This window comes from Platichthys flesus, chromosome 2 (genome assembly GCF_949316205.1).
Source record: "Platichthys flesus chromosome 2, fPlaFle2.1, whole genome shotgun sequence".
Lineage (NCBI taxonomy): Eukaryota > Metazoa > Chordata > Actinopteri > Pleuronectiformes > Pleuronectidae > Platichthys > Platichthys flesus.
In genome coordinates, this window is record NC_084946.1 from 17141408 (window position 1) to 17167790 (window position 26383).

The following is a 26383-nucleotide window of genomic DNA, read 5'->3' on the forward strand; positions in this document are numbered from 1 at the left end:
GTGCGCACCAATCCCACCGTGCTACAGCAGGACTCCTCCTCAGCTCTTATTTTGAAGGCGATTAACTTTCTGACGAAACGCGCGAACGAATGCAATGCAATGCAAAAAAAAATACATCTTCCGATATAATTTCATATGAGATTTCACTCTCCTCTTGCCGCTGCTGACACTAACAGAGGATCCTTGGAGCGTCATTCCCGCCGATGCTTTTGGACACATATGAGCATCCGGGCGGTTCAGGCTGTGTCGTATTGTGCACATCAGGGCGGCTGCGGGCACAAGTTGGAGAGTGCGCACACGCGGAGGAGTTTGTCAGACCGGTGCCAGTGCGAGCAACACTTCAGAACCAAGGACAGATCCTGGCAAACATGCTCAAAGTGAACAACATCTGGACCGTGCTCGTCACATGAGGCTCTCCACGTTGGGAAAAGAGACCTGCAGTCATATCCGGCGAGAGACACCCAGTGCTACAACCAGGTAAGAGATCATCTATTTAGTAGTAGGATCTTTTAAAAATGTGCTTTTTCTCTCCACTCTGAAATGACTTTGTCTCTGCATGTTTCTGATGTTTGAAGGTTTTTAATTATTTGTAGCAAAATCCTCTTCATTTGATCCTGCATCCCATAACCTAAATTTAACTGACTATACATGTGTTATTACGGTCACGTATAAGAGCCCCATGTCGGTTTATTCACCATATCACCTGGCATCTCATTTCAATAACCACCAGTTAAATCGAACTGAACTTCTAGTGGTTTACTCTCTTATTGGAAGATCTAACACCTGAGTGTGATTGTCTACTTGCACACATACAGGAGGAATACAGCAAACTTGTGTCCTTCTGGATTCCTCCAGTCTCAATTAAAAATCATTGCATAATCTATCATAGCCTATTACTGGCTCCTTTCAAACCAATCAGAGCGTTAGTTTTCAGACAGTACCCGCAAAATACAACGAGTCGTGCTCTGGGAAGTAATGGGGCTGATTTCAGTTTGTAAGGTTCATGAAAGGGTTTTTGTTTGGAGTGTGCAAAATAATAAAAACACAAAACTGAATCAACCTCACCCTTTGCACGCATCGCATTGTTGTCACTGAATCAGACAGGATGTGATGTAGCAGCGGGATTTCTATTAATGTAAAAGGTGTAAGTTAAAGGAGTCACACCTCTATGACTGTGATGAATGTAATTATCAGGTTATTATTAGATGGTGCAACCCAAGGTGCCCAAAAGCCAAGAGACAATTTGTTTTCTTATTCTCATATAGCCGCACTTTGCCTCTCAGTCTCGCCTTGTGATGAATACAGATCCAGGCGGAATATCAGCGCATTAGAATTCACAGATTAAAGTTTTTGGGGGAGTCAAACAGGCTGACAACCAGATCTGTCTGTGCTATTTTAATAAAATGCTGCACTTGATGTACGGTCAAACAATCAGCGGGCTGCTCGCCACCTCAGAGGCGTCCTAATTCCTTCAGCTGACAAGTCCAGGTGGAGGGATCAACTGTGTCCCTGCTGGAGATGATGCAGTGATGGGACTCATTAGTGCAGTTATGGCAGCTGCAGTTACTTCTTCGCCTGTTTGTCATTAGAGGAAATGAAAGGTCTCGTGCTTTGAACAGCTAGGTTAACTTTAGATTGACGGGAACCAAAGGTCATCATGTATATGCCCCAAGACGTTGATTTGGCGTGTGTCTTCTGGCCGAATGGCTCAGTTATTCAGCTTCATGGGAGAATCTGTTGATGTGCCGAGTGAATAATGACAAGACACTCTGGTGTAAATGATTGTCCCATCTGTGTTAGTCACAGTTTCTGTAAATCCTGTGGGACAAGTGCTATGTTTATAGGCTCTTATCACTCATCGGGCATAATGCTTTACGTGTCGTGGATTATACCAATTTGATGTCATGTCATGTACGTTCAAGTGTCCAGCACAAGTGCAAATGTGCCGATCAGAGGTGATGGCAAAGTCTAAACCCTTCAGGTATTCAAATGATATGTGACCATCATCATGGTGTTAAATAGCACATCAGATCTTAATTGAACTCATTCTCCACTCATGTATATCTTTGTATTTCTCCATCAAGACATGTGCTGTCTGTTATAAGACAGTATGTGCCAGTCGCTGCTTACTCTGCTGTGAGTCATATCACACTCACAAGCTATATGCTGTGTATGGACAATAAGGAATGTTCTCTCAAAGCATCTTTATGCTAATGATGGAGAAATCCTTTCTTGCGCCTGGGCGGGAGTAATGCATTAGCTGCTGGTTCAAAGCTGAGTAAAGCACACTGCCGTTTCTTTTTGAACTCGCCTTTCAGAGGGAATATTGTGCGAAGACAGCTGGGGAGCGAGTGCGATTCGCCTGACTGCTGTGTGCGAGTGTGACAGCCGTTTCCACATCAAGATAGTTTTAATGATATGATCCGGGCCCGATAGAAGCCACTTCACAACTGAGCAGAGAGCTGAGATTTAACGCTCTTGCAAGCTGATAATACTGCCGCCGCTTATAAATCAGCGTTTCCATGTCCACGTTTATTTGCACATCTTAAAGGGGGTTTGGAGGGGCTCTGCTGGACCTCCCATCTCCCTTTGGCCAACTTTTGCATAGGCCCGCCTAATTGGCTGTTCCTTATTGCCCCATTAATTCACACTGTGACCCAGTCATAGCACCTAGGAAAGCCCCCATCTGCTCTAGCCGATGGAGCAATTAGACTCTTAATGTTGAACTCTCCAAGTTACTTTCTCACCTTGGCTCTATTTATAGGATAAATGTGATTCAGGAGTGAACATCTGCACCTATACTTTAGAGAGCAGATGGATTTTACATCGTGACTTCCCACGTTTAAAACGTGTGTAATCCTCTTTGCCGCTGATGGATTCATCAACAGCCTGATGTAGTATTTGAGATCAGAATTCATCTGTCCTTTCCCCTCGTTTCCTCCGTGTTGCCCTTTTGATGCTTTGACTGCTCCTTGAACATCTCAGGCTATTCTTCAAATGGCCCTTCAAAAACATGCTTTCACACCCACACAACACAGCTTTGAAAACAGGAAACACCCAGGTTGATTGAAATGTCTTAAATTTATATTTGGGTCTAGAAGTGACTACAAGTTTTGCAATCAGTGATAAAACTGTGTGACATAATAGGAAAAGTCAGCAACAAACTTCTCAGTGCTTGTTAATGGAGGTGATTTGCAGAATCAACTAAAACAGATTCATGGGGAATTTCTGTTGCAATACGATGCTGCTGTTGGTTACGGTACATTGATAATAATCCTGGGAAGATCCATCGCCTCTGATGAATAAACATGTTTGCTGAACTGGTTTGTATGTGTGATGAATGTGATGAATGACTGTGTGTTGGACGGAGACAGGATTGGTTCCCTCTCTGTGAGACTGAACCGACCCACCACCCTGATCAGACGACTCCCGGTGAGATCTAAATCTGTAACCTTGCCACGATAGGAATATTTATTAGTATACATGTCTGCCCACTTCCCTGCAGTCCAACCCTTTTTTTTTACCCACCATGTTTCCATGGCAACCCCAGCCATTGAGGAGATCCACCATCTAGGTGATATCCCGGTTGTAAGCTTGGAAATTACGTTTCACCCTAGCGGTGCCTTAAATATCCATGAATGTTTGATGTGGTCACTCTTTGGCGATAACTCCGTGTTTATCTTTCAGATAAAGCGGCAGGAGCCACAGAGAGCAGAGTGCGCTGGAAATAATATCTACATCTGTTTTAAAGCATAACTCACCCTCCTGACATAAAATATCTCAGATTTAAAGAGCCTGATGATACTTATGCATAACACCTTTGTAAGATGATAAAAAAATTGATGATGAAACTAAGGGGAACTTATTAAAACTTCCCGTCACCTTCACCTTGATGTGACTGTTTCATACCTTTGATTAACTCACTGGGTAAAAACCTGACAGAGTAATGGCACCAATGAAACCAATTTTAGCGGTCGTCAATAATATGATCGTGTTATTTCCCTGCTGAGTTTTGTTCGCCTCATAGATGCTGTTCAACATCAGCAGATAGATTGTTCACAATGATAGGTCTCATTAATTGGGCAAAATCGTTTTTCTCCTTTCATTCATCCAGGAAATATCAAACATGCCTCATCCGCTGAGAGGCGACTTGAAAGTGATCCCCCTCCAGACTCTGTAAGCCTCTGCTCCTCGCCACCTCAACCAGCTGAACCCCACTACCTGCTCCCGCCATGCTTGTCCTCTGCCCCAGGTCGTTGGCCAACTCAGCCAATTATTGGCCTCTTCACATGCTCCTGCTGGAGCTGCTGATACGAGGAGTCCTGCCCAACATCTCCAGATTGCCTCCCGCAGCCAAACGCGAGATCATCATGGACGGGGACTTGGTGATTGGGGGCTTGTTCCCCGTGCATGAAAAAGGTGATGGGATGGAGGACTGCGGTAAGATCAACAAGGAGAGGGGAATCCAGAGGCTGGAGGCCATGCTGCTGGCACTCGATGAGATTAACTCCAGTGATGACATCCTTCCCGGACTCCGGCTGGGGGCCCACATTCTCGATACCTGCTCGAAGGACACTTACGCTCTGGAGCAGTCCCTAGATTTTGTCAGGGCCTCTCTAACCAAGGCGCAAGATCCAGGCTTCATCTGCCCAGACGGCTCCAGGCCCATCCAGAACGAGGTTCCACTCGCCATCTCCGGGGTCATCGGAGGATCTTACAGCGATGTCTCCATTCAGGTAGATTCAATTAATTTGAACGCACATGTTTTGTGTGTAGTTGCATTTTTGAGCATGTACACTAAATAGCTACGCATGCAGCAATCAATGCAGCATTATTCCAATTGAGTGTTGTAAGATGCAAATTAACCAAATTATAATATACATGTGCTGGAAGTTTATAATGAAGACAAAATACTGATATCAGAATTCAATTTTTGCCATTGATTTACAGATATTTCAGTCCAGTGTCTCTAAGAATCCCATTTTCACTGTATAATAACTGCTGAATATTTGCTTATGCGTATATTCTCTACAAATCAAGGTTGAAAGCAAAGGCAAGTAGCAGTTGGGGTGGTGGATGAGCATCTGACTTTCATACTGGAGCCCAGAGTTCATTAATATTACTCTGTAGCAGTGCTCTGCAAAAACAAATCCTCAACGGTTCTGTTCTGGTTTTTGTCCAAACAGATTTTCAGAAGTGTGGATTCAACAGATAATTCGGGAGGTTGTAGTTTGTGGAGCTGTTCTAGCACATTACTGCACTTCACAGGTGCTTCTATTATTATGTCAACCACATTCATATCAATGAAAAAAAAAAAAATATCCTCTCTGTACAAGACACAATTCAACAGCCTCACAACCGAAAATGGTGTCTTTAAAGCTGTTTAAACCCTAACTGAACATTATAACTCTTAAAGATTGGATCTATTGTCTACAATCATACTCTAACATTAACAAAGTCTTGAAGCTGCTTACCCCAACCATAATTACCCATAACCCCAACCTTAACCACACCATAACATAATCTGCATGTGTCTAACATAAGTATTATTGTTAACAATGGATGTAAACACTATTGGCAAAGACAAAAATCCAATTTTGATAAACTGACCAAGACTGAAAACTCACTGTTGTCTAGTAATATACTGTAGTTGGGATCTCTTGGTTTTTAGTAATGTTTTAACTCAATACTCTCCCACCCTCTGCAAAACCAAATTCATTATGTTTTAATTGGGTATTTAGTCCCTCAAAGCAGTATTTTCACACATATTTCAAGGATTTTGCTACTTTTTAGCAACATGAAGAACTTGTATACTTCAGAGAAAACCCACAACTAATTGACTAAATCATTCATTATTCAATCCTGCATTCATATGCTTAGAGATGGATAAACTTTACTAATCAGCACTCAGACTCACACACACGCACACACACACACACACACACACACACACACACACACACACACACACACACACACACGCACACACATTTACAACGCCAGATGATAGCCAAAAATGCCTTGACTCCACTTTTACTGAGCTGGAGAAGGAACAAACCATTTGAAGCAACAACATTCACAGAGACGTCAATGAGCTACTTCATTTCCACCTTGCAGAGAAAACTGACCTTTCACACACATATGAAATGTTCCCACAGGCGATGAGCATAATTAATTAATTCTGATTGCCTTCACACACCATACTTACCATGATGCACTGGGTGTTAGTCAGAGAAAGTGTGTGGGAAGAATTTGGCTACACTTTCTATAAACTGCACACACACACACAAACACACAGGGTCAACTTGAATTAATTGATTTTATTTATCAATTAAGTTCATTATTAGTCATGAAGTGAGTAGCTGTACCTTATGCTTGGTTTAGTCAGAGACTAAACGTACTTTCAGAACAGTCCAGTGATACAGTTTTCCATACTAAACATATTATCAAATAAATAGTTGGATTATGCCGAAATAGGAGCTGATGTTCTGTCAAATATATGTGAATAGCTAAGGCCAATCATAGTTATATTTCATACATATTTGGTGTTTTTTTTATGATTAGTATTTGTTTTGCTCTAGTAGGATTTTGTCTCTTAAGAACAATGGTGACATTTCTTTACCCAAGTTGTTTTTTTCAATTAGTTTTGACACACACCTCTAATTACACTACTGTTGTGATTGGCTGATAATGTCACTCACCCTGACCTCTAACTTATTTCCCCCAGTTGTAACATCACGCTGAGGGGTTGATAAATTTGGATTGTTCAAATAATAAAATGTTATCACGTCAAAAAGTTTGTGAGAAAGAAGACATTACCAGGTTCATGCTTTAACAGCACCCAGCTCTATAAGGCTGACTGTTTTAATAGATGTTAAAGCTCACTGAAAACAGTAAAGCGCACATGACTTCCACTAAGCATTTCATGAATATTTCATATTTATTACCTGAAAACCAGCTTATGACTAAATCACTATTCACGATCATGCTGCAGTGTTTATGCATTATAATCAGGGTACATACTACTGTGTGGATATGACGTTATAATCCAGTGTCTAGTAGAATAATTCAGTTTCAGATGTTTCAGGTGCATATTGAACATCAGGGTTGATTGAACTTAAGTAAATAATATAAATGTTTTATTTTTATAGAATATTTTGTAACAACACAAGACAAAAGTTAAAAACACAACAGATGCATATTGGCTGAAGCTAAAGCCTATTAATCTCATTACACTATAAAGCTTCTCATGTATTAAAAGTCACCTGAAAGAGAAGTTACTATGTCATTGTCAGACTAATGTACGAAAAACTAGTTACTCTTCAGATAGTTTACACCTGATGATCACAGACTAAGGAGGGTTTCTGACCTTTATAAAACAATCTCCCTCTTCCATCACAGTGTTTTTGAATCTACAAATTCTTCACACAGTTTTATAACCTCCACCGACATCTCACATTTGATAAAGATTCACAAAGGTCGCTCCTTATAACCAAATGCATTAGTAATTCTCACAGCGTTCCCTTTGGGAGAATATAAAATGAATTGGTATTTCATTTGTGCTCAAATTTCTAGACACTTAAAGTAATATATTGGAACCACTTATTCTTTGAATAGGTTGAGTGCTGCAGCACTCTGGGATACCTTTGTTAGTTTGTGCGGAAACACCAGGATACAATCCAACCTTAGATAAGTTATTGCAAGGAGTCTGCAGTGGTGAATGCTCAGTGTCAGCTTGTTGAAGCTGAATGGTGAGTGGCACTGCACAGAGCACAACCACGTCCCCATGCTGGAATCATTAAAAGCCCTTATTAAATGCAGGCCTCCCTCTCTCGGAAAGAGGTGGAGAATATCGAGGGTCCTCTCCTGTAATGTTGAGGATGCTTTGACAAAAGAACAGCATGTTTTTTCAAGATGCATGAAAAGGGCTGTCTGTGTGAAAGAGGCTTCAGCGACCACACAGTCACAGCGATTCAAAAGGAAAGTCTTTTGAGAGTTTTTGCATGAATTTAAATACATACCTCTACTGTCATTATCCTCAAGCGTCTCATTGTAGGCACGTCCAGTTACTGGGCAAGTTAGTGAATGGAGCTGTGAGAGCGGTGAGCAGCCCATGGTGGGATTCTTTATTTTTTGTCTTTGAGAGGTCATTGGTTTAAACAGCCCTTTCAATCCCAGAGAAACACTCACTGTTATAAAACTGTGCCAGCGTTGGTCCCAGGGCAGTTTGAGAGGAGCTGCTTTTCCCATCTCTGGGGTGCATCTCCGTTGGCTGGCTACGAAGTGTCCACCTGCGTGTGGAGGCTGGCGCTGCATGTGACTGGGTCCAAGGACAAGATGTGGGAAAGATAACTGGAGACAAGCCAGTTTCTCCTCAGCCCTAAAAAGGATTCTCTCATAATTAGCCGAGCAGTGTTCATGAGGCTTTTCATCACCATCTTACTCATCCTTTCACATGTTTTTCGTCCTTGTTCTGTATTCTCACAGTTTAATTGTTGGAAAATAGTCTTAAATGCCTTCTCGAAAGTTACCTGTACAGAACCTAGAGCGAACTAAGAGTCATGACTCATTCCTAACAGCCCACGCATTTCACAGCTACGAATTTAACTGGGCATTGTAGAGAAATCATTCTCAGATAGGCCCACACTGTCAGCACAAGTAACATTTAAAGACAATCTGTGTTTTCCTGTATTTTTAAATGTACAAGTCACTATACTGCCACAGCCACACATCATGATAGGTACTCCCAGGCATAATCACAACTTTTCCAGCACAAATACACATTCGTACTGTGCATCCTGAAATTTAATAATTGAACACACACACAGAAAAAGAAAAAAAGTATTATTGCAGCAATACAAAACTGAGATTCTAGTTCAGGAAACTACCTTCTGTAAATGAAACATATAATATGAGATACTCTAACTGTTTTTCATTTCAAATAACGGCTGCTGAGAAGTCTCCTAAAAGGTTCATATACTCAACTCAAAATAAAATCCCACTGAATCCTTCAAGACCATTAGACACACTCGGTCCTGCCTCCGCCACTCAGCTGGGAAGGTCCTCATAAATTTGAGGTTGTGAGAGGTTATATATGTTCTTCTGCCATATTGTATATTGATCTTAAATATTTTGGGTTTGCACTGGTTTGTGAAGTCTGCAGAGGAAGTGAGGAGGGCTCCGACTTTATTGTGTGTCCGTCCCCACGGAGTGCAACGGGTGAAAGAAGAGAAAAAACCTGCTCTGGTGTTAACTTCACAAGGTTCCTGTTTATCATGTGATAATAAAGCTGAACTCCCCTCAACTCTCCCCTCCTCCTCCTCCTCCTTCTCCTCCTCCTCCTCCTCCTCTTCCTCTTCCTCTTCCTCTTCCTCTTCCTCTTCTTTGCTGTGTAACTGTTATTTCTGAACTGTAAATTTTAGCATATTCACAGAACATAGCTTGGCTCCTTAATTAGCACAGCCGAATGTCATTCACTGTTTTTTCATTTCAAATGATGGCTGCTGAGAAGTCTCCTAAAAGGTTCATATACTCAAACTTGTACTTCAAAAATAAAATCCCACTGAATCCTTCAAGACCATTAGACAAACTATGTCCCGCCTCCGCCGCTCAGCTGGGAAGGTCCTCATAAATTTGAGATCGTGAGAGGTTATATCTGTTCTTCTGCAATATTGTATATTGTTGTTCAATATTTTGGGTTTGCGCTGGTTTGTGAAGTCTGCAGAGGAAGTGAGGAGGGCTCTGACTTTATTGTGTGTCCGTCCCCACGGAGTGCAACGGGTGAAAGAAGAGAAAAAACCTGCTTTGGTGTTAACTTCACAAGGTTCCTGTTTATCATGTGATAATAAAGCTGAACTCCCCTCAACTCTCCCCTCCTCCTCCTCCTCCTCCTTCTCCTCCTTCTCCTTCTCCTCCTGCTCGCTGTGAAACTGTTATTTCTGAACTGTAAATTTTAGCACATTCGCAGAACATAGCTTTGCTCCTTAATTAGCACAGCCGAATGTCATTCACATTGAAGGGAAACGTTGTACCGAGAAGAAGGCTGGGTAACGGCAGGACCCACACGGTCAGTATTGCGTTGGTATTGATTTCCAGACGCACTTCTCCTCAGCTCGTCTGTCTGGGAGCTGTTGTGTTTTTTCAGACGCTATGACAGGAATATATGATCAGTCTTTGCTCAGAAATCTCTGGCTGTTTTTTAGGATGCTGCTCAAAATTGTGCAACAGAACCGCTGCTCTCTAGACTCAACAACAGTCAAACTTACTGGTCTGATTGAGTTTATTTCAAGAGCACTACAGGCTAGAGGTTAAGTTCAAAGCCTAAAATAAAGAGTAAAATTTTTCTCTGATGTGTCTCTGTACTTAGAAGTATCTCCAAACGTTTATGTTCTGGTGAGTGTGTTTTTTCTGGTGGAAAAGGTTCCAGTTTAATTTTGAAGAGCTGCATCTCTGCACACGGGCGTTGCGAAAGAGTAGTCCTAACAGGTAATTGCTTGTGGCCCCAGAGCTAGGAGGGGGCCCCTGAGAACATCTGATTACTTAAGTCTACAGCAACAACTATTTTGTAAGAGCCACTTAAATTCTGTCATCGCCTATGCGCAGGAAACTGCAACGACTCAGACAACCAACAGTCACAACTCTCTCCCAGGGGTTTGGTTCGGTTCGATGCAGGGGGCCCCTAGGTCCCTTGAGCCTGGGGCCCCTAGGTACCTTGAAGGGCTCATAATAATACAATAATAACTAATGTTAGTGGATCAACACAGGTTTCTTTATGTCATTGCATTATCTGTTATGCAAACACTAATAGTAAATGGGATCATTCATAAAATGGTTTGTATTTATATAGTGCTTTTCTAGCCTTGATCCCCCCTCTGACATGTATGCATGCAGTATAGGTTCTTACATTAAGCTTAACTGTTATCATCTGCTGCTTTCAGCAACTCATCATTTGTGTAGGCCTTTGTTCTCTCTCAGTATTCGTGTTTGTTTGTTTGTTTGTGTGTTTGAGTGAGTGTTTTATGTCTGAGGTGTGGATGTTTGTTCCTTAGGTGGGTGGGAGTCTGCACATGCAGAAGTCATGAGGCACACCGAGTTTGCTTGTAAAGAAATGGAATATATAAATTAATCTCCATGCCTCCATAAAACAATACTTCACATGAGATCAAATCAAAAGACTGAAACCACACCAAAATACAGGAAAAACACCTTGTACCAGTATCTTCTGTATCTGTATCAACCTTTGTCCCAGAAGTTATATTTAAACCTTACAAAACAGTTTTTACCAATATCTTGTCATAATAAAAACAAGATAATAAAACCCGGATTATGTTTAGAGTAAAATCTTTTTAAATGAATGAATGAAGCTCTACATGATCTGTGTACTGCATCTAAGTGACGAGGAGGTGGTTGGTGTGGGTTGACATCCTAAATCCCATCTGTTCTCAGGTCTGTGTAACAAAATCATTTTGGATAAGGTGAGAGAAAGATGGTGTTTCATGTCACAGTGGATGTTTCCTGTTAAAAAACAAGACGATATATAAACTTAATACTGAGAGAACAGAGAAAATTGTTAGCAAACATTTTATTCAGCATTGACATTCTTTTCCTCATTCTTAGACAAAGTAATCTATTCTGCATTATCTTTCCCTCAAATTATATTTGTTATCGTAAATTAGTTGACCAATATAAAACTCTATGATACTCAGTGGAGAGATTACTCCTGCAAAGGCACAGTCACAGTCCCACACGTTTATATTTACTTGCTTCTGAGTTTTATTTGTATCTGCACCAAATTGCACAGACAGATAAATATCCTTTCCCCCAAGATCCATAAATTCTTCTCTGAGAAATCTTTATATGTTAAAAAAAGGAGTAATACAAATCCTGGATCTGCCCCCTGATCAGGATCCAAATCATGGCTTCTGCCCTTGGTCATATCTCACACCTCCACCAAATTTCATGGGAACTGGTGTATGTAGTTTTTGTATAATCCTAGAGTATAGAGGTGATGAACCATAGTGAGAAAAAAAATTATCAAGCTGGAACTGTACAGCTCTTTTTATGCAAATGTAACATTATCGTTCAAAGTATTTTATACATGATAAATATTTTGAACATGTTGAACATGATAAAGATTCAAGCAGCAGTTACATGTTCTGTGAGCAGTGCAATTGCTGGGCAATGATTTGAGGAAAAATACGCTGTATATAGAATGAATGGCTTTAACATTTATCTTCCCATGAAATTACACCTCTTTAGAATCCAAGCTGCTTTTAACAAATACAAAAATACACATCTGTGGGACCGATGGGTAGCTGATCAAACGGAAGTATAATAAAATGGCACAGGCTATCAGAAGCGCTGCTCCACTATTGCTATGATTTTTTTTTCTTCTCTGGCTGAGGATATAAACAAAAAAATATCAAGAATAACTTGGAGCGGAGAGATCAGGTGGGAAAAAGAAAACAAATGCAAAAGAGCAAATGTGTCAGAGATGCAGAGCTCTGCAAAGATGTGCCAGTTTCCAATTTGGAGAGAGAAAAGAACACAGGGCTCATATTCCTGGGGTTATCTCAAATTATCTGGGAGATAGTAACCTGTGGATATGCATAGAAAATATAGTGTTTGTTTGACAGTAAACCACACCGCGCCTGTGCTGTTTCAGCCATTTCTCCACAATCCACTATAGGGACACATTTATCCTTGATGCTGTTCCCCCTCACATGTTTGTTTGCATCAAACCTCAGTTGGCTGCATATGTTAAGACTAGAGGAGTGCATTCCTTATGAAATCCCATTTAAATTCACTAGATCATGATTTCGATTTGGATATGCACCAATTGAAACACACACATAAATAACAGTCCCTTAAACCTGTCTTGTTTTTTTCACCGAGCCCCATGAATAATTCTCTGAGATATCCTTATGTTGAAAATCTCCCTATGGCACAACGTTAAAGAAAGTGAGAAAATAAATCTATCCGCCCCCTCTTCCCAGACCCATTCCACATCCTTCCACCAAGTTTCATGGTTCATCAGTAGTTTATAAATAATCCTGCTAATTTACAATATGACAAACACAAATATAACCTCCTTGGCTGAGATAATAACGGAACACATGAAATGCCTTCCATTCCTGCCTTATATCACAATAATTACTTTGAAATGATCGTATTATTTTTACTATGATGTAATCATAACAAAATTATTCGGAGATCTTAATTTGAACTGATGCCACTTTACGTAGAAAGATTAAAACTTTTTTTGATTTGGAATTATTTTTTAATACCCTGGGTCGCCCTTTATCGGGATGTTTATTATTTCCCTCCTCGCTGCATTATTGTGTGATTTTCTTTTTATGTAAGTTATTTCTTATCTGCACAAATGGAACAAGCTTATTTCCAAAATTGGACCGAACCCAAGCTTGGCACGGATTAGTTGGCTTCTGTTTGGACAACATCTGTGCCTGTGAGAGATCGTGTTATTTCTGACACACAATGCTTTGTTTAGAATTTAACCACTGGTGTGTTTGTTTAAAGAACATCCAGAATAAGAATATGATCAATAAACACAAAACTGTTCACACCATAGTAAGTTAAGTGTAGATTTTACTGTTTATTTGTCTTATTTTTGTCGTTTGAATACATTATATTAAACCCAGCAGCCATGTGCACTGGATATATTCCCCATTGTGTTTCTGGTGCTTCCCTGGTGAACGGCTAAACCACTGCACTGAGGTTCATTCTCTGTGTCATCTACTGTATCTTCTATAGGCCTCAGCTTCACATGGACCCTGGGGAAATACAAATGGACTTTCCATGTAAAGAAACATCATGACAGACACATGAGTAAGAGACCATGCCCACGTTCCAGCTGTCTCCTGTCTTTCATCTGTGCATCTGTTCTGGTAAAAGGACGCTGGCTAGAAATCCCATAATGCCTTTGCACAGGATGTATCTTATACACATCTTATCAAACCTCAACCACAAACTATAGGCTACAGTAGAATTTGATTCATGAGCATTAAGGTGATGATCTAATGATCTTTAAAGTTGAATCTGCCGCAAACCTTGTTGTGTATTTATTATTCTACAAACCAATTGTTAAAACACATTGAATTAATGTTTCAAATCTATATATTACAATCTATAATAGTAATACAAATTAAACAATATTTTTATATTCACTTTGTAGATACCCATTTGTCAGAATAGTTGAGACACAAAAAGCTTGACAGTATTCCCAGAAAAATACTTAGTCCTCTATGACTCTTTGTCTTGACATAATATGAAGTACGGTATTAGTCTCTGTCTAACATATGACTGCACTGACTCCATTGTACAGCATTATTACTTCCTGTAATACAGCAAAATACTGTGACTGGATTAGGTTTTAAGTAGCTTTGAAATGTATTTTCTAAAACAATAAAATATACAATGTGCTAATGTATCACCATAATATATTCAATTTAACCTGCTGAGTGTGATGTTTATGAGGTCATTCGTCTGATTATGGCAATTCTTTGCATATTAAAGTCGCTTTAACTTGTCGCCAAACCAAAAATAGGCTCATTTGGTTTCAGCATGAAAGCCTACTCCAATCAGATCACGTCATACAGCGAGGCTGTGGTGTACCTATTCGTCTATGATGTATTATTTTATGTGACATTTGGGGCCTCTTGGATTTTAACTATGAAAGGAATCTCGTTTTTAAATTTTTTTGCTGCAGTCGACACAAGCTAAAGAATAGTATGTTTTTTCACAAGAGACAGGTGAGGGTAGAGTCTAAAGTTATAGGTATGTATTGGTTAAGATTAAACTTAATGGAAGTCTGGAATAAAATAGTATCAGCGACGCACCTGTGCAGAGACGGGACTTAATGAAGAAATGAAAATTCAGGTTTCATGCGAGCGTCATGCGTTGAGATCAAATTTCCAGCCTGGTTTTCCTTAGCCGGCGCAGTGGGTGTTGTCTCGACTGACTCGTCGGTGGAGAGAGTGCGAGGGGAACACCACATGAGGATGAACAGACGGTTACTGTCACACACTCCAGTGCTGTCCTGAACGCTGCGCTGTCAGGCAGCTCCACGAATCTATTGATGAAGACCAAGCGGCTGTCTGAAAACCATGGAAGAGGAAACCACCTTATTAACATGCCAGTGTTAGCGGCTGACTCAGTGTCAGTCAGGCAGGCAGGTTAACCTTGCTGAATACAAAAACTGCATATATCCCGGGCAACATGAATGAATTAGAGGCTCTTATCAGGCTTCCCTGTGCATTAATAACAGACATCACATCTCTCTGTGGTTAATTTGATGTGACCTCTGCCCTATATATATCACAAGAAACACGGGAGAGGACTACTGTTGGCCGCAGTGCGCTTGTCTAAATACATCATATTTACTGTATTCATCCCCTCAAGAGCTTGTAGTGTGCCTGCGTGCTCCTGTCCTAGGGGTGTTTTAACTAACGGAGGTTAAGCACATGGCCACTGGCAGTTCAGGGTTAATGTCATTAATTTCCGTCCCCATCCGTCTATTGGTATAGTAATGTATATGCTTAGATATTTTTTACTTATATGAAGACTGCCCATAGTGATGAAAATATGTTTTTGTACTCCCATGATCAGAGCGGCTGTGCTGTCTTTCATGTTAAGAGTATTAGAACCATGTTGAGCTGTGTCTGATTGGATCTTGAGAAACTGGGAAACCCCTTCGAATAACAAGCAGACATAACAAAGGATCATCTTACAGTCGAACAAAGTGACAATTTCCTACAAGTCTGTGTGATTCCTACTTGCACAAGCTTTTCAAATTCTTGATAATGTTGTGTTGATGTGCCAAAAGATTTGTGATACTAAAGTTGACCTAACGACGAACAGGCCGATCTTCTGATGTTACCCACCGTGGAATCATGACATTATTCTCATGAGCCTTTTCTATCCACTTGGAGAAATTGTAGTAATTTACTCTCAATCTGCTCATGATACATCCTATGGATGATGTCATTTTTTATATTATTTATGACTCTGACTGGTTTTTGAGGCTGGCAGAGGGGAATCACCATTGTTTGTGTAAATGTCTGTAGAAAGAAAAATCATGTCAGTCCATCCAATAGGCTGATGGTGGTGAAGCGTCCAGCATTTCCATCCCTCCAGCCTCGCTGCTAGTCAAGGCTAAAAAAAGACTGCTGAGTGACATGACGGGCTCCACTGAGGAAACGTATAGTACAAACACGGAATATGTGTAACTCTAATTTGTGATGAGACGTGAAGGATCGGTTTCTCTGTAAAAGTTCTAATGGGTTGTAATGAGTGAGTAATAAGGGAGAATTGTACTGTAACTAAGACTTAGTGTGAAAGCGGAATGTTCCAGTTATATCCGTTGGGATGCCAGGGTTTGGAAAAGCCTCCAGGCATACAATGATGCCTGAGGAAGGAGGGAGTCATACTGAAGCTCATGGGTGTTCAATAATTAACACTGCATCTCAAGAGGAATCCTGCAAACTGACAACTTTTCCCCAGCTCTCTGTCGTAGGTCACTGTGTGGGGAGAATAGCTGCTGTGATTTCATGATGCGTCCAACATGGACAGTTTTCAGTCAGAAATGATCACCCCAGGTTGAACTCGGCCCGAGCCATCAGCCCTGCAAGCCAATCGATATATTTGTCTGCATATGTGGGCGTCGTAACTTGTGGAAGAATCTGCCTTGAGACTCGAGTGACTTGACTGAATGGCCTTAACGTGAGAAAACAGCAAAATGCCCTGATAAAATTCTCACTCTCTGTGCCATTGTTGTTATCTGACATTATCTGTGAGGGGGATTGCAGCTCTGGCTTCTGCTGCTGCTGCTGCTGCTGCTGCTGATGTGGATCCCTGACAGAGTAAACAGGTTGAGATAGAGGAACATTGAATTTGTTGCTGTTTCCGCTGCCAGGCTCTGTCACAGAGCTGAAGCCCGTCTCACAGGAGCTGTGCGCCTGAATAGCTCCACTTCAAATGGATATCTATAAGTTAAAAAAAGCAGAACGACTCAAAGATGCATTATTTTGTTGAAAAAGTAAACTGACAAACTTTTATCACGGTTATAGGACATAACAGGATGAAATTCATAAAAATGTAAGTTCTACAAGTATCGCCTGCCACAAAGCACTGCCACCTGATGTATACCTTTGGCCTGTTTGAATGCCAATTACAAACATTTTACCCAATAGCTTGTATGTGCTATCTGGTTAGAGGTAGGAGACAGGGTTGGGAGTTACGTTGGGGTTAAAACGTAGCACTCAATAGGGGCAACAGCATGCAGGGATCATGAACCGGAAAAAAAACACTGAAAAAGTCCCTCATTAAAACAATAATTGATTTGTAAAATTTCCATCCAAATAAATAAATAATAGATGGAGCAGAGGGTGCTTCAATTCTTATAAAAAATATATAAAAAATTCTTATACTTAACTGAAGAGGATTAGGCTTGCTCATATGCAATAGTAAATGATAATATAAAATGCATATATTTAAGATAAGTGTTAAACTATGTACAAAATCCAGAGTTATGGTTTGGCTAGGTGTTACACCCTCACACAGTCCGCCCGTGTCTTGCAGTGTGCAGGCTGACCCTTCTGGACAAGAGTTGCATACACTAAGCGAATGATATGAACCAAATTGCCTAACCCCCCCCCCCCCCCCCCCAACCCCCCTACAATGAGGGGATCCGTGTGGGGCTTTTTGTTATCATGGTTTGGGTCACTGTAAATCAATAAGGTTGATCTGAGTAATCCCCTCTTTCCTGAGGTGGAACATTTCTATCTTGACGGAAGCGGTCTTTTCTGGGATGACTTTGCCCCCGATCCAGAGGGCACGAGGGGTCGCTAGCTGGTTTGATGAGCATCAATAGCATGTGAATCATTTGTTCTAACCTTTTGGACCAAGGCATTTGACAGCACGCTCCTGCGCGCCAGATCACCAAATAAGCAAAAAGGTTTCACGGGAACGATGTTTCATCCCTTCAGTAGAAGAGGCATTGAAACTATTCTCGGAACAACACCTTACACAGATACTGTATATTGTCCTAATTGAACTTATTTTGAAAGTGCAAGAATCTTTACAAAGACAATTATTTAAATAATGCTCAGGTTATTCTTGTAAACAGAACAGATGTCATACCGTGTCTTCAGAGATATATTGAGGTATTTACTAAATCTTTCGAAGTATGAGATTAAATCTACGTCTTCCTCTTGTTATCCAGGTTGCGAACCTTCTGCGGCTGTTCCAGATCCCACAGATCAGCTATGCTTCCACCAGCGCAAAGCTCAGTGACAAATCCCGCTACGACTACTTCGCCCGCACCGTCCCCCCTGATTTCTACCAGGCCAAAGCCATGGTTGAGATCCTGCGTTACTTCAACTGGACCTACGTCTCAACCGTAGCCTCAGAGGGTGACTACGGTGAGACTGGCATTGATGCCTTCCAGCAGGAGGCCCGCACTCGGCAGATCTGCATCGCCACTTCGGCCAAGGTGAGTCGCTCCATGAACCGCCAGGGCTATGACAATGTGATCCGGTCCCTGCAGCAAAAGTCCAACGCCAAAGTAGTCATCCTGTTCACCCGCAGTGAAGACGCTCGCGAGCTGCTGGTGGCTGCCACTCGCATGAATGTCACCTTCACCTGGGTGGCCAGTGATGGATGGGGAGCGCAGGAGAGTGTGGTGAGGGGCAGCGAAGGCGCAGCAGATGGTGCTTTCACCATTGAACTGGCCTCCTATACAATCAGGGAGTTTGAGGATTACTTCACCAAGCTGAACCCGTACACCAACACAAGGAACCCGTGGTTTAAAGAGTTCTGGGAGCACCACTTTGGCTGCAGCCTCCAGGAGCACGGCTGCAGTGAACACAGCCTGCGAGACGGAAATTTTGAGCAGGAGTCCAAGATCATGTTTGTGGTAAATGCTGTCTACGCCATGGCCTATGCTCTGCACAACATGAGGCAAGCTGTATGCTCCAACACATCCAAGGTCTGTGACGCCATGAAACCAGGTAACGGCAAAAGGTTCTACAAGGAATTCATCCTGAAGACCAAGTTTGAAGGTAGGAACAAGAACTCAAGGAGACAGAAGTAAATGCCTGTTCTCTCTCTGCCATTTGTCATGTTAGATGATCTTTATATAGCTAAATGGGATTACATTATTTAAGTAGATTAAATGCAGAGCAAATGTAAGCTACAAATGAGCATGAAACTGGATTAAGACTTCAAATGCCTTCTACATTGAAAAAGGGGTTTGTAATTATTCAATTAGGAAAAGATATTCCAAGAGGATCCAGGGGGATTGTTCAGAACTATAACTATAATATCTTGATAAATGAATATCCAGATTTAGTTGATCAGAAATAGCAAGAACTTGAGAGATTTGACAGATTTTCACTAACTCACATAACTCATTTAGATTATTATATGCCTTTTATACGGTATATATTGTATATATTGATTTCCTTGTAGAGGTTATAGCTGTAATAGTTGAGAAGCCTAATGTTGCTGTGTTTTTGCCTCCTGTCAGCTCCGTTCAGACCTGTAGACACAGACAATATGGTGCGCTTCAACCTGGTCGGTGACAGCATCAGCCGCTACAACATCTTTCATTACCACAAGGAGGATGGTAAGTTCACCTACCGGAAGGTTGGCTACTGGGACCATAACCTGACCCTGAACACCACCATGGTGCCCTGGCGTGGTCTCGTACCGCCCACCTCCCAGTGCAGCGACCCCTGCAAGAAGAATGAAATAAAGAGCATGCAGCCCGGAGATGTGTGCTGCTGGATCTGTATCTCCTGTCAGCCCTACCAGTACCTGCAGGATGAGTTCACCTGTGCTGACTGCAGCTCCGGTCAGTGGCCTCTGGGTAACTTGACTGGTTGCTACTATCTGCCCGAGGAGTACATCCGCTGGGAGGATGCCTGGGCCATTGGGCCTGTTTCCATCTCCTGCCTTGGTATACTGTGCACTCTGTCAGTAGTGGTCCTGTTCTTCAAGCACAATGACACACCCGTGGTTAAGGCAAGCGGACGTGAACTCTCCTATATCCTGCTGCTGGGAGTGTTGATGTGCTACAGCATGACCTTCATCTATATCGCCAAACCTTCTACTGCGGTTTGCACTTTACGTCGTCTCGGCCTGGGCACCTCGTTCGCAGTGTGTTACTCCGCCCTACTAACCAAAACCAACCGCATTGCTCGCATCTTCAGTGGGGTGAAGGATGGAGCCCAGCGGCCGCGCTTAATCAGCCCGGGCTCCCAGGTAGCAATCTGCGGCGTTCTTATTTCCTGCCAGCTGCTTGTAGCCGTCATCTGGTTGCTGGTGGAGGTGCCAGGGGTTCGGAAAGAGGTGGGCCCTGAGAGGAGAGACGTGGTCACCCTCAAGTGCAACAGCAGGGACTCCAGCATGCTCATGTCCCTCACCTACAACTGCATCCTCATCATCCTCTGCACCGTCTACGCCTTCAAGACACGGAAATGCCCGGAAAACTTCAATGAGGCCAAGTTCATAGGCTTCACCATGTACACCACCTGCATCATCTGGCTGGCGTTTCAGCCCATCTTCTATGTCACTGCCAGTGACTACAGGGTAACTATGTCTGAAATAGTTTCTTCTGAAGTCAGTCGAGTATTCATAATTTATATTTCTAGAAACTGCACAAGCCCAGTGCTGTGGAATAATGTAAACAAGGTTATAAATTACTTTCCCTTACGTGTAAAAGAAAAAGGTGTCACTTTCACATTCCATTTGATCACTGTCACCAAGACTCATGAAAGAAAGAGTTTTCCTTTCATGTGGCATGAAGGATCTTTCAAGACGAGAACAAAGATTCGGGGGACGGACAAGGACTCAAAATACAGATGAAAACAATGAGTGTCAAGCTGATTCACTGAATTACAGCATTACTAAATGTTTTAGAAAATCTATTTTTTTAAAACCTTAACCATTCAAACCATACAATATCAGGACCTGTAGTAAAAATAACTGTGAGCAAGGCTCACAGCTGCATGAGCGCCGGCTTGTTAGTTGGCTCTGCTCCTCTAAAAGTCAGATGAAATATGACATCACTGCCGCCACAAGGGGATAAAGTCTTACAGTTTGTGGTCGTTACACGAATGGGTAAAGGCGAAATGTAACCTGCTTCACACTAATGAAAACGAATTAATGGGATGAATAGCAGAACTGTTACCAGACTCGTTTGTGAAGCTGCAGCAGGAAAAACAAATTTAATATATGTATAGCTGCAAGGATGAATGAATTTGTTTGTCCGTGCAGCGCAAAGTATGAAAAAATAAGACTAACAGACCAGCTGACAGACCATGTAAGTTATGAGTGCCGGTGCCTTGGGCAAACTCAAGGCTACTGCCACAGCATTCGACCAGGGTGTGCAACGAGGCCTTTGTTGTGCGAACAGATGGGGGGGGTTTGTGGTCTAGGTTCATACGAGCTTCATATCATCATGGGGTACCTCAGGCTTTTTCACGTCTGCTGCGAATAGCCTTCCTGGCACCCAGACCACGAACCGAAAAAAATTACTGCCCGTACCTTTTCTGTGTCCGAATTATATGAGAGTTCAGAAAAGGATGAATGCCGCTGAAGATTTTTGGATATCGATTCTGATGCAGGAGAGAACGAGAGGTTTGGCAGCACAAGAGACACCTTGATACTCCGGTTCTGTTGGACACCAGTGATAATAGGAGTGGGCTCAGTTGCCATGTTTCAAATTAGTGTTAGATAGCACAGACTTACTCTAATGAGGGACCAGCTTTGTTGCCGAGTGAATTCATGGACACGGACGTGTTCAGAAAGAAAAAGGGTAAATTACGTTACATCCTAATTCCTTTTATTACTATAAAGTAAATATTATCTAGTAAATTCCTCTGATATCACACTATACACTGTTTAATAATTCACTCCTACTTTTACTGTTAAATATAATCTCAAAGAGTAGCTGCGTGAATAGTGTGTGAAGTGAATTCTAAAATACCATCTATTCAAATGAGAAGGTAAATATCTGTTTAAAGGCTTAAGTGATATCAAGTTAATAATAAAAAGTGTAACCTCATTCTCTTTGCCGTAAGTGTTAGAGTAAGAACACAGTAGGCTCCAGTGCCACAGCATGTCCGATTAGTGCTTAATAATTATTTGTGTAACAAGCTGTTAAATGGAAATGGCTGCTAGAAAGACATTCTGCAGCTGAAAGAGATAAGGAGCTGCAGACAGAAGACAATTGAAGTCATATTAGCCGCAGTCCTGCTGGTGTTTTCATTACTTCTCTTTGAAGTTAAAATGTGTGCGCTCTTCTCATATTTCTGCACTGCTGCCGTAGTGATGTATGTTTAGGAGGGATTACACTTCATGCTGTGGTTCTGCAAATAGAAGTTGCTGGACTGCAGGGGTAACCAGTGGGGTGGGAGGAGGAAGATGACCCCAGCAGTCAGCTCACATTAGCAGCTGAAATGTGACTAACAAGACCCGGACTATCAAGGACTACCAGCTGTGCTTACCCCCACATTCCTCTTCTTCTTCACATTCTCATATTCATGCTCACAATACACAATTAGAATAGCTAACACACGTAATTGAAAAAGGAAATGCGGTCGATAATGTTATAATAATGACGATGTTCTGTGGTGCGACTGCATTATAATCGCGGAAAAATCTATGTTTGTATATATAGAACTGAAGACTGCAGGAAAGTTCTGTTTATTAATGATGAACTGAAAGATAATCATCATGCAACTCTGATGTTGTTGTATCTTTCGGCTCATTGTTTTGGTTGATTTGGTTCACACACATTCAGCTGCAGCCGGCAGTGAGAAAACTCATTGTGACATTTTCTGCATAGCAACAAATGGCAGGCAGAACAGGAGCAGTTGCATTTGCGACTTGCTTTTCAAAAAATTGTAAATGCAAGTTGGTCACTTATGCATTTATAAATAATCCATTGTTTGTTACTAAATAGACTCAATAAATAAACTCTAAAAGTTAAACGAATAGGTCTATGTTGGTTCACAGTGGGTTTCTGCTGCTCTTCAGCCAAAGCCACATCAGAATTATTCACATTCATGATTACAAAACTGAACTAGAACAACCATAATATCTGCAATGACATTTGACCAGAATGAAGAAACCAAATCAAAGTTGAAGTTAAAAAATGTACCAACAAAATACCGTTGATTTTTCATTCCTGGTTTTTTGGTGAACTTGAAGTTTGTGACTCCCAAACGTAGTCGAGAAATAAGGAAGGAGGAGTAGGAGTATTCCTCTGGGTTTGAAAAATTTCTGTCGCATTTTTTTTTAAGCTCAAACTGTCTTTTTCATATTGTTCAACTAATGATGCAAAACTCAAAGCCATTGTTTCACTAATGAGAAGCTTCAGATTGTGAAAACTTCTAGGAAGAGAATTATTTCAATGATTTATCTCTCACAAAATAGTTGCTGTAGATTCATGTACCAAATCCTAAACCTCTCCAGATGTGGGAGTCACCAGAGCAGAAGAGAGCTGTGTGTGAACTGGTTTGATAAAAACAAGGCTCCAGCCGAGCAACAGGTGTGTTTGTGTGGGTGGAGCGGGGCGAACGAGGCCTTTGAAGAAACTTTATTAACTCCTTTGAAGAGATAAGACAACAGTCCGAGTTCAGACTGACACATTCATCCTCACCCACTCGTCTCCCCTCCCAGGTGCAGACCACCACCATGTGCATCTCCGTCAGTCTGAGTGGGTCCGTGGTTCTCGGCTGCCTCTTCACCCCCAAGATCCACATCATCCTGTTCCAGCCGCAGAAAAATGTGACCACACTCAGAGCCACAGCCAACCGCTTCAGCGCCACAGTGTCCGCCTCTGCCTCGGCCCCCAGCTCCAGCTACTCTAAAGGTAGCCACAAGCCCCAGCTATGCAGTTGTAGTGGGTAGGCCGAAGGTACTGGCCTGGGGGCCCCCAGCTGAGAGCCGGGCCCCCCCGAGAACGGTTGATTATGGTTTCAGGTCGGTGTGGTCGTGTTTGCTTTGATGTAGGTGCAAGAGGCAAAAAGGACCTGGACCATAGAAATCTTCGTGATGTGTCAAAAGTTATTTTTCTCAAAAATGTAGCTGCAACCTGATACCTAGCAGCAGTTTAGGTTTCAAAAACCGATATGAGATATGTCATATCCGTGCAATCAACAGGAGAATTGCAACCACTTGAAATATTATGAACTCTGTAAAAAAAAAAGAAAAAAAGTTAGAGCTGAACAGTATTGCCACATGTTGCAGAAGTCTGAGTTGTTTTGTTTTTCAAATAATTGAAAAATAAATACAGGCAATGAAACGTGAAAAAGGAAACTTGACAATATTGAAAGTTTTTGTTTCTGCTTGTTTCTCTGGTTTTGCGTCACCCCGGCCAAGCAATTAAAATCCAGTCATTATGCTTCTTTTAAAGCGAGAGGAGAGCAAGTTTTATCGATAGCTCATTAAGAAACTGACAAATAATTCATGATCTGTTTGAATAAACACACACAGGTTTACACAGTGCACTCAGTGTGGCATTTCTTTATTTCAGAGCTAGATGAGCCCATTATATAAATACTGCAGTTACAGCTCTGCATTCAAAATGATACTTGGACAAATGTACAAAATCTTTTCAGCAAAATATTCTTTATCAGTATAGTATTTGCTGTGTGAAAATATGTTCCCTGTGGTTGTTGAATTGTTATATATTATACTGGATCACTGTTACTGGCACATTCATTACTGCATATTTTAATCTATAACAATATGTCATTTTGTATAAAACTATTTTCTGTGCTTAAATCAGCAAAGTAACTTGTAACTCAGGTTCCAAATTAATATCGTGGACTGAAAATATTTCCCTTTCAATGTTTTGCAGTTGTTTAGAGTAAATTAAAAATATCTTATTCAAAAAAAATAACTAAATTATAGTATTTGAGAAGATGAACTTAGTTAATCTCAGCATAGACTTTCAAAGACAATGAGTGACCATTGATTTTGCTCGTAGCCTTTATCTCTGGTTTACAGTTCTGTTTCCAAACCCAAGTGGAAGAACTCGCTCCTGGATGACACTGCTATTTCCATTCCCCCAGGATCAGCCTCTAACTACGTGCCAGCCGTTTGCAACGGGCGCGAGGTGGTGGACTCGACGACGTCCTCTTTGTGAGAAAGGTTTCCTCTCTAAACACGAGAGAGCATCCCGCCATCAGTCATCCCTTCATCAAACAGGGCCGTGACCGAACATCCAACATGCTGCGGACAGATAACTCTGTAAGGGGGTCGGGCTGACTGACTGGCCAGGGTAACTCCTAACTGTGAAAGCTAAATGATGTTCCTTCAGCGAGCAGTATGTATGAAATGTAAAAGCCTTTTTTGTATAGATTGAATATGCTGTGAAATCTTTGGTTTACAGGTAGATGTGATGAAATGCACTGTGCCTTGTCCTACAGAGTCTTGTTGTCAAATGGGTGGTTGTGAAGCAATAGTGATACACAAAACATGAAGCTGTTCTTATCTTGTCCTTAAGAGTGCTGTGAATCTATCCAGATGTTGTTAGACATTGACAAAAAAAAAGAAAAATGCTATGAAATACATTTCTGTTAAACAAAATATGTGACTAACCTTAGTGAACGTGTTGAAAAACTAGGCAACTACACAATATAAAGGACATGTGTTAATGTAGACTGGTGTGACAGTGTGTGCTTTATTGTAATTTATGTAAATAAAATGTTTTTTTTAATATTAAAGGATTAAACATCGCAGTGTCTGGGTTCACTCTTGCAATTATTGTAACTACCTAAGTGTAATGCTGCTAATTAGATAATTCGTTTTTTGTACTATGGGATTTATGTTTTCCTCTTTAAAAACAAAATAACTTACTTTTAAATGGGGGGGGGATCTAAAATGTTTTTTTGCAGGTGCATGATTGTAAATTTTTCTCTAGGTGCTTAATGTTGGTGCCCAAATCTCAACTCATTAGTAAGAAATTATAAATGTACAGTCCTTCTGAAAAGTATCCAAATACCTGGACTTCATCGATACTGATGGAAGTTTCCTGACATTAAATTGCAATAACCATCTGTATAGACACCACCCACGGCCTGGTCTGTTAAATATACATTACCTGAATCTGAAGCCCTTCAACATGTTTGACTGTCAAAGTGGAAAATATGGATTTTCCCTCCTAACAATTCTGTAATGTACATGATATTATTAAATGAATGAAAATGTGTTCAAAAAACCATCGTATGTATTAGTGAAACGGAGAGTGAAGCTTCTGACAAGGCCCCAGAAGACACCTGCAGGGAAACTAAGAAAGTGCAAATGCAAAATTGAACAGGCTTTAATATCGGTTGGATAAACAGACTTGAAACGT

At 41.3% G+C, this 26383-nt stretch overlaps 1 protein-coding gene across 1 annotated transcript; it reads left to right on the plus strand.

Annotated features, from left to right (window-relative positions):
* Positions 1-130: 130 nt before the first annotated feature.
* Positions 131-26210, plus strand: grm2b (glutamate receptor, metabotropic 2b). Its single transcript, XM_062402598.1, has 6 exons — positions 131-477; positions 4115-4736; positions 18239-19076; positions 19544-20607; positions 23704-23896; positions 25101-26210. Exons 2-6 carry the CDS (start codon positions 4233-4235, stop codon positions 25172-25174), a joined length of 2673 nt encoding a protein of 890 aa, XP_062258582.1. The 5' UTR covers positions 131-477; positions 4115-4232; the 3' UTR covers positions 25175-26210.
* The last annotated feature ends 173 nt before the right edge of the window (positions 26211-26383 follow it).

Bases quoted from the DNA above. Each gene is read 5' to 3' on its own strand.
- grm2b (XM_062402598.1), top strand. From the start codon at position 4,233: ATGCTTGTCCTCTGCCCCAGGTCGTTGGCCAACTCAGCCAATTATTGG. The intron at 4,737-18,238 runs GTAGATTCAATT...CTTGTTATCCAG, and splicing joins ACAGCGATGTCTCCATTCAG to GTTGCGAACCTTCTGCGGCT. The intron at 20,608-23,703 runs GTAACTATGTCT...CTCCCCTCCCAG, and splicing joins TCACTGCCAGTGACTACAGG to GTGCAGACCACCACCATGTG.